At 40.1% G+C, this 9,316-nt stretch overlaps 1 protein-coding gene across 1 annotated transcript; it reads left to right on the top strand.

The window, feature by feature from the left end:
- Positions 1-1,403: 1,403 nt before the first annotated feature.
- LOC121310760 (vesicular inhibitory amino acid transporter-like) lies at positions 1,404-8,639 on the top strand (the record flags this gene model as incomplete). Its single annotated transcript, XM_041243697.1, has 4 exons — positions 1,404-1,456; positions 5,065-5,281; positions 6,687-7,824; positions 8,629-8,639. Coding segments are annotated over exons 1-4 (1,419 nt in total), but the record flags the coding sequence as incomplete, so codon positions are not given.
- Positions 8,640-9,316: the final 677 nt, after the last annotated feature.

The raw sequence follows: 9,316 nt of genomic DNA, 5'->3' as shown, positions 1-9,316 counted from the left end.
ACAGAACAATGTGCCTGGTTTCACAGATCTCTCTGGGTTTTGGAGTACAGAACAATGTGCCTGGTTTCACAGACCTCGCTAGGTTTCTCTCTGGTTTTTGGAGTACGGACCAATGTATCTGGAGCGACCAAAACCTCATGTCTTGTTACAGAACAATCGGACCAAAGTATCTGTGACTGGTTTCAAAAACCACCTCATGGGTTTTTGACGACCAGGACCAAAAGTATCTGGAGCGACCCAAAACTCATGTGGGTTTTGCAGGACCAAAGTGCTGGAGCGATACACTGTCCACACCCAAAACCTCGGGTTTCTTGTTACACGGACACAAAGCGATGTTTGGCAGAGAGGCCCAAAGATGTGCAGTGTTTCAGTTCATGACCTCGCTGGGTATTTATGTGGCGCGGGCGAGTGGATAGAGGCCCAGAGACAGTCTGCAGTTAAAAAAAATAACTATTTTATTATAAACACAAAAATGAAAGGGCACAAGGGCCAAAACAAAGCAATTTAAACACAAAATAAACAAAATAAAGCAAAACTTACAAAAAATAAAGGTTTCCAGGCTGGGCAATGCCTTCACTGGATTCAAAAACCCAAAACCCAAAACCCAAAACCCAAAACCCAAAACCCAAAACCCAAAACCCAAAACCCAAAACCCAAAACCCCAACCTGCTTCCTCAGCTCCCTCCTCCTAAATGAGAAGCAGAGGCCTCCTTTTATGTCAGGTGGCTGGGCGCTGATTGATCATTAATTAACCTAATCAACTAATCAACCCCAGCCACCTGAACATAATAAACCCAGGCAGGTAGGGGAAGTTAACCCCATCCCTGCCAATTTAAAAAGGGCAGAGCTTTGCTCTGCCACATCTTGTTTTTGTTTGTTTTTTTTTGGTTTTGTCTAATCTCAACCAGTAATAGCTGCAGGTTCTGACAGCTGCACAAGGAACTATAGTCATGAGTCAACATGAGTCCACCATACCCCTCTGGAACCTGAGTCAGCAGACCTTGTAACTCCTCAAAATAGCTCCCTTAGAGAGATGCTAGCATGTTCTCCCGTGAGGAATCTGATTCATTAACTCCAGGACTAGAAAGGTTTTTATTGAAAGTACTGATCCAGTACTAGAAACTTCTGTTCAAAATAAAACTTCAATAAACTTCAATCAACTTCAATAAAACGTCTCGGCAGCAAATACAGAGTTTTTACACAATGAACAGTGAACCCTCTGGATCAGTGAGCCGCCTTGCTTGCTCCCATCAGTACAATGCACCTTCCATTTGAACTCTGTCCTTATTCATGTCATGCCAAACGTGAAGGCAGCGCCAATAGTAAAGGCTATGGCAGAAGACATTTATTGTGTTTCGATTGTCAGCTGACACACATACTGAGGACGCTCCAAGTCAAGTGAAATGCCTTCTGGCTTCCAGAAGAGGACCAACGAGTTTCAGATCCGGGATAAGAGGTCTGTTTAGCCCGGTTGCCATCACAACGTACACTCTGCATCAGTACAGGGTGTGCTCTTATTATTTTCGATTTAATCTGCTTGGCATTGTTGTGTTAAACCCTTTGTTTTATGCTTCTGCATGTTTTCATTATCCAATCTGATCCCTTTTAAAGAGCTCCTTGGTACTCAGGTGAAGTTCTATTAATGTATTTGATTTACTTTGTCTCATGGTGATCCCATTCGGTATAGTGTTGCAGTCTATGATTCTATAAGTCTACATTGTTTCTCTAACTGTGACTGCTACCCTGACAGAGACTGTATAATGTATCTATGAGCACACGTACACAACAGCTGAAACAATATTTCACACCATCACTTACAGCACTAGAACCCTGCTCTTGGTTACAGTTTTTCTCTCAATTTGTTTCCTCTTTGGATGCAGTGTTTTGTTTGGAATTGCCTGTTGAAGCGAGTGGGTGCACCCTATCGGGATCTGGTCCTCCTTAATGGAAAATAACTTGTGGAACAACCAATTTGGGACAAATACCTAGGACCCCCCCCACCCCCCCCCCCCCCCCCCCCCCCCCCCCCCCCCCCCCCCCAACCCCCCTCCCCCCGCCCCCCCGCGGCCCCCCCCCCCCCCCACCCCAGCCCGCCGGGCGGGGCGGGGGTTACATAAACTGGGAACACACGAGTACGGGGTAAGCACATATCACAACGTCAGATACTAAGAATATTAGATGGGGAGTATTGACACTGTACGACAGGACCTGTCTCTGACATATGACATAGATACGCGTGATGCAACAGTGTTTGTCGATGTGTTTTAACTCCAACCCCCCCCACCCCCGCCCCCCCCGTGACCTGGACCCCCCCCGCCCCAGCCCCGCCCATGACCCCCCCCCCACCCCCCCCCCCCCCCCCCGCCCCGCCCCGCCTCTAACAGGGCGGGGCACCCTTTCGGGATCACCTCCTGATTGGAAAAGAACTTGGTGGGAAAATTGAACACCTTCCACCGGAGGGGGGCCCCGAGCAGGTCAGGGGCTGGGCTGGGAGGGGCGGGGCAGAAACTAGTACAGGAGGAATACTTATTATTGTACACACAACTGGACGTGTGAAATGGAGGGGCGATGAGGACCGTTCCACGTCCCCGATCACCATATTGTTGTCTATGGTGAGCAGAAGTTTCTTGTAACACACTCTAAAGTTGAAATGGAGGGGGAGAAAAACATCAGAATATTTTGAAATCCACAGAGTCCCAGCTGAATAATGAATTATTGATGTAGGGTGGGTTTTCACCGTGAATGAACAACGACATCTCACGATCCACATACGAATAATTGTAAACACCTAACTCCGTGTGACCTCACGCCACCGCCAGTCATCTATCCGCGGCCTTGTCTGGGTTAACACGCTAGTTACCATGGTCCCTAGGAATTCATCATCCCTACCCACCTCCCCCCCCCCCCCCACACACACACACATAGGTAAGATGTTCCGGCGGGACGCCCGAACGTTTTATGTGTATCTCTGCCTTGACATATAATGGGTGGATTCTCTGTTTTAAGTAAATGACAGATTTTCTTCAGATATAAGAGATGATTCAACAGTTGTGAATAACTTTATAAAATGTTCTTGCTGTTTTTAGATGCAAATTGCTTTTTAAGAGGTAATAATGTGTTCAATTCTGACCATCGTCATCAAATTCAGCTTCACTGCTCTCGTAAATAAAATGCCTTTCGACTGACCACAGGCCTACCAAGTGCCGATTGCTCACCGACACAATCAGTTTCCTGATGCAGTGATTCATTACGTGAGAGAGCTTGCAGTGGTACCAGAGGACCGCAAAGCCAGCTGTAAGACAGGAAGAGCAGTGATATCTTCAGGGTAATTATACTCTTCCCATCTGCGTTGGTATTTCAGGATCCGCTGCTCTGTACAGCTTCTCTTTGTGACAGTTCCAGGAGGCACAGGGCCGTGTCTTGTGCATGATCTACTTAAAGTCTCGCTGCAGCCATCACAGGCGATGGAGAGAGAGCCCTGTTAACCCTGCCAAGGGTGTTTCTTTAAAATATTTGCCAGAAGCCTATTATTGAGACCCAACTTTTGTTTTCTTAATAAACTAAACATGTTGCATTTGTAAATGGTTTTATGCAGATTCATAACATAGAGTGGTTAATTTAAGTATTCGGCTTCTGAAAGTGTGGCGATGATGATCATGCTATAATGAAAAATCAATTGAAGAAAGTGTTCAGTATGTGTAACACTGATATAATTCCATCATATTTCCTCTTGTTCAGCTTTGAGAAGACTTTTCAAAAGCTATTTTTTGTGAGGGTAGTTCATAATAATTAATATAGACAGAAGCACAGCAAAGAGGCGCACATAATATATAATTGTAGGATTAGTAATACGTAAAAAAATTAAAATTCTAATCCCAGCCTATCAATATAGCACGGCCTGGTCCTGTTGTAGGTGAGCACCCAGGGTCTGGAAAGTATAGGGATGATTTAAAAAAGGATCTGGATGATACCCCTAAGTTTACCGGTTCAGTTCTCTGTTTTTGTAAAAAATTTGGTTACATAACAAATGTCAGCCCCTATTGTGCATTGTTTGACTAAAACCTTGTTGTATATCATTTTCATAGCACAGTTGTTTTTTTAATTTTATAATATCACATCTTTTTTTAGGATATCTTGAAATAAAACCCCCTGTCTATAGCAGTTATTACATAGTGTAATATTTATTATACTTTTTTCAGGTTTAACTTAAGTATTATATTACAGTACATGACTGAGGGTATAAAGCTTTCAGTATATTCAGCTTCTTTGTTTATGGTGAATTGGTTATTTTTTTTATCAGTTATTTTTTAAGGCTTATTTTGTATTAAAAAATGTATCATGTACTGATATCTATACATTTTAGAAGTATTTATTCATTAGCACTCAAATTGGCTCAATTTTTTTAAAGTTTACATCAGCTACCTGCACTTTTTTGTTGAGAATTTCACCCCTGTGTTTATAAAATATTTTATAGAGGCAGTGGCTGAGTCTTCTTTTTTATGCAAGTTAACTCAGTGGAGATAGCTTTTTGAAATAGCTGAAAAAAAACCTCTTACAGGTCTTCAACCTATCACTCACTTGTTGCATGCACTCATTGATGTGAGTGATTTGTGTGCTGCAAGAGGCAACATTTGAATTTTAAATTTATATTTGTGGGCTGTAGACCTCATTTACTGAATATTTTATAGACCCAAAGATATAAGCACAAATTGTCTATCAAATTTGAACCACTGATGAAAAGTAAATCATTTCAACCTATCTCGGGTTAAAGAAAGTACTGGTAACTGTTTCTTTCTAGATCTACATATAAAGAACCTGGATTTTATGTTTTAAAAGATAAAGGCTGATTTAAGAATACCATATTACCAAGGTTTAGGATATAAAATAAAAAATATAATATAATTAGGATATATTATATATTATATATATATATTATCTTATATATATATATATATAATTTTTTTTTTTTTTTTTTTTTTAAGGATGTCTTTTTATGTCTGAGGTCGTTCTCATAACCACGACTATGGTCGGGACTTTTGATAATTTCTGAAAATGGACTTTCAGTGAAGAAGTGGATGAGGAGAGTTTAAATTTTGCCCGGAGGGATGAGTTGGACAGGACTCACAGAGAAGACAAAGAGGAGCCAGATGGACTGTCAGCCCCCAATAGTGCCCAGTGCCTAGATGATCTAGCTATCAACCCACCTGTTCCTGCCCTGGAAAGTGCCGCCACTCAGATCACCACCTGGGAGGCTGGCTGGAATGTTACCAATGCAATCCAGGTAACTATCCGCTGTTTTGTTGGGGTATTACATAGCTAGATTTTTCGTTCTTCTCTACAATATAAAATGTTTTTAGGCAATGTTTAAAAAGGTAAGTTACACCATAATGTAACTCATAGCACAGCATAATATAGTTAGATTTTGTACCCAGATTAATCTATTTTAGTGAAATGATCATACAATAGAATATGTCCTTATGAGGTAGGCAGAAAATATTGAAACAATTGTAAAAACCCATGCGATTGTATTGGCTAAGACAAACAGTGGACAGATAATAAGGGCACCTTTAGTTGCTACTTTCATGCAGAGATAAAGAAAAGCTAAGTCAATTGTTCTTTTTAAAGCAAGATCCATTTGCATACTGTATGATGGTTATATAAGGTTTCATTTTAATATGGAATTAGTTATTTTGTTACTATGATACTACATATTTTTTATATAAATGTACTGTAAGGGGTTATTGCCATATCTATTTATGCTTGGCATAAAATATATCTGTCTTTGATGCAAATGCGCAAAGCAATATACAAATATCATATTTTTAAGAGGAATTTGATCTTCATCAAAAGCACATTGACTCACAGTTTAACTGCACACTAACGTCTGCTGATGGCTAACATATTTTAAAAAGACTTCTTCATATAAGCAGACAGAAATAATTTTTCTCATTCTAAAAACCATGATGCATATTCATTCTCTGCAGCAACCTCTTTGTCAAAGCATTTTAACAGAAATACTTTAAAAAGGGTTTAATGTGGGTGATGCTGAAAATAGATTTGCAGGCAGTGTTTTATAGTTTTCTACCATGAAAAGGATTGTGGTTTTGACTACTGAAAGGTGCATGTGCTGCCAGATCATTCCACACAACTCTAGCACAATAGGTGAAGGATCATTTGGAAACCTGCCTTATCAGCTGTTTCAGTTCTAAACAAATTCACATTATAATTATTTTGTACCATACACTAATGTTTTTACTAATTTATTGTTCAAGCATTTTGGCTGTTGGTGAAAGAATTGCAAAATTAATTAGAACAAACATATCTCTCCCAACAGAAAACATTAAATTGAGAAAAGCTTTTGGAGTAGAATAATCTACTTGTCCATCGTTAATTGTGACATTAGTGCCCTGCTCTACAAATACTTAATTAACTCATGACTGCAAATAGATTACCTAGACAATAGAAAACAGTGCTGTTTTGATAGGTGTATTGTTTTCATATACATGTAATTATAAATCACAAAATCACAATTACATAGTTGACAAATATATCTAGGACATATGTCACAAACTTATTAATTTACAATAGGAAGTTAATTTCTAATCAAAGGAAAATGACTAGGCTTTATAAAAGAATAAAAAAAGATGCTTTAACAGTTCAGCCTCAATACTTTCTACTTTCCCTAGGGCATTTTTGTTCTAGGACTGCCGTATGCTCTCCTACACAGTGGATACCTTGGCTTACTTCTTATAATCTTGGCTGCAGTTATCTGCTGTTACACTGGTAAAATACTTGTTGCCTGTCTGTATGAGGAGAATGAAGAAGGACTGCCTATCCGGGTAAGAAATACTTATGAAGACATTGCTAATGCCTGCTGCAAGCAGCTGATCCCCAGACTAGGCGGTAAAATAGTCAACGTGGCCCAAGTGGTTGAACTGATAATGACTTGCATCTTGTACCTGGTTGTAAGCGGAAATCTTATGTACCACAGTTTCCCGTACGTGCCACTCTCCCAGACAACATGGTCAGTGATAGCATTTGTCACACTGATGCCCTGTATGTTGATCCGCAATCTTCGGATTGTCTCCAAGCTCAGCCTCCTTTGCTCCTTAGCACAGTTCATTATCACTTTCATAGTGACTGCGTATTGCTTGACCCAGATACACAGATGGTCCTGGAGGAGAATAAAGTTCTCAATAGATTTTGAAAAGTTTCTTGTATCTGTCGGGGTCATCATATTTAGCTACACCTCCCAAATTTTTCTTCCCACCCTGGAGGGTAATATGGAAAAGCGGGGCAGTTTTGTGAACATGATGACCTGGACACACTTTTTCGCCTGCGTCTTTAAGACTGCCTTTGCTGTGCTTGCCTTCCTGACTTGGGGCGAAGAAACAAAAGAAGTAATTACTGACAACTTGCCTTCTACCCTTCGAACAATGGTTAACCTGTGTTTGCTTGCAAAAGCCTTTTTGTCCTATCCTTTGCCCTTTTATGCAGCCGCTGAAATCTTACAAGGCTGTATTTTCCAACGATACTCAACACATGCTACAGCGCAATACGGGGCTGTGTTTCTGAGAGGCTGTATTCTGTTGTTAACTTTCCTCATGGCTATGTACATACCACACTTCTCGCTGTTGATGGGATTAACAGGCAGCATGACAGGTGCAGCTATGACCTTCCTTCTTCCTTCTATTTTTCACCTGAAACTGAAGTGGAGGAAACTGAATTGCAAGGACAAGATCCTTGACTTTTCCATCTTGGTTTTGGGGACCCTGTGCAGCGTGTCTGGAGTAATTTGTTCCATTAAAGGGCTAATTGAGGCTTTTGGAAATGGATAAATGTTTACATTTTAATGGGCTTCAACAGTTTAGCAACACAGTAAATGTACCTGTAATTGGTTTGTATAGGAGTAAAAAAGTCGATAAAAAAGCACTGGCTCCCATTAAATGGCTAATTAGGGTTTACGGCATGTATTTTCATTTTAAACCATGGAATCCTAATAGACTAGGGCTGCAGTCATGCCAGTTCAAACGATCTTCTTCTGATCCGTTTAGTTCGGCAAACAATTTCCCCCAGGTAACACCACTTATCTGCCAGCAAAGGAGTAAACAAGTCATTGGATAGTCAGTGATTTTAAACCATGGAATCCTAATAGACTAGGGCTGCATTCACACTGGGTCAGTTTCAAACGGACTTGGTCTGGTTCATTTAGTTTGAAACAATGTATCAGTTTGCTTGCTGTTCACACTTATCTGCCAGCAAAGGAACCAAGTCCATTTGGATGCGAGTTGAAGTTAATTTTTTTGGTCCTTTCCACTTTTTTCAGGACCAGATTTGTTTGTGTTCAATTTATTGCAGATCATAACAACTCATTATTTTATTTATATTGTCATCCATAAAAAAAAAAAAGAAAATGTTGTTTCGTTACTTTTATGTATAGTGTCGATACCAAAGTGGCAAATTTGTTCCCATAACAGACAGTGGAGTCGCTGTGTCAAAAGCAGGTGCGGGACGAAGTGGGCGGCGTCAGAACCAGGAAAGGTAATGCAATACACAAAACACAGGACGGATGAAATTAAGTGATGAAGATGCCTGTTGGCGCTGGTTTACTTCAGAATAAAAGGTTTAACAAACACGAAATACACAGGACACGGCACTCTACGCCAAAATAAATAGACAAACGAAAACAGACTACACTTAACAAAACGGTGCACGGACAGACACTGACAAACACGGTGAGCGGATACCTTCTCCTCTTATTATTATTACTATTATTGCTGCACAATTATTATCTATTGCTGAATGGACGACGATAAAGAGAGTGTCTCCAATCCCTTTCTCCGCTCACCGAACACCCAACCCTGAGTGAGTAACAACGTGCATCTGTATATACTGTTGTGGTGGGATTCAATTACCAATTAATTATTCACTTGAATCCCACCACACTAATTAATAAAGTGCAATTACCCGTGCTCACATATTACTACATTTTACTGGCACGTGAAGTGCTGTGCAATCCTCGTGCCTAAATACACATATACATTTTTAAACACTCGTGTTACACAGACCCGTTTAAATCCCGTGTACCAATGACTATACACCAAAATTAAACACACAACACACAACACATAACTGATAATATACACAGGGGCGGGCACTTTGTTACAACACCCTATCAGAATGATTAAACAAATAATCCATAAAATTGTGTATTTTATTTTTGATTAGCGTAAACACAACCTAATATTCATTACTCTTCTGTTAACTTGCTGAGTACACTGTTACAGTTTTGTAACAAAAAAATAAATAAAATAAA

The sequence above is a fragment of the Polyodon spathula genome, unplaced genomic scaffold, assembly GCF_017654505.1.
Source record: "Polyodon spathula isolate WHYD16114869_AA unplaced genomic scaffold, ASM1765450v1 scaffolds_2423, whole genome shotgun sequence".
Lineage (NCBI taxonomy): Eukaryota > Metazoa > Chordata > Actinopteri > Acipenseriformes > Polyodontidae > Polyodon > Polyodon spathula.
This window is presented reverse-complemented; position numbering and strand designations above follow the sequence as displayed.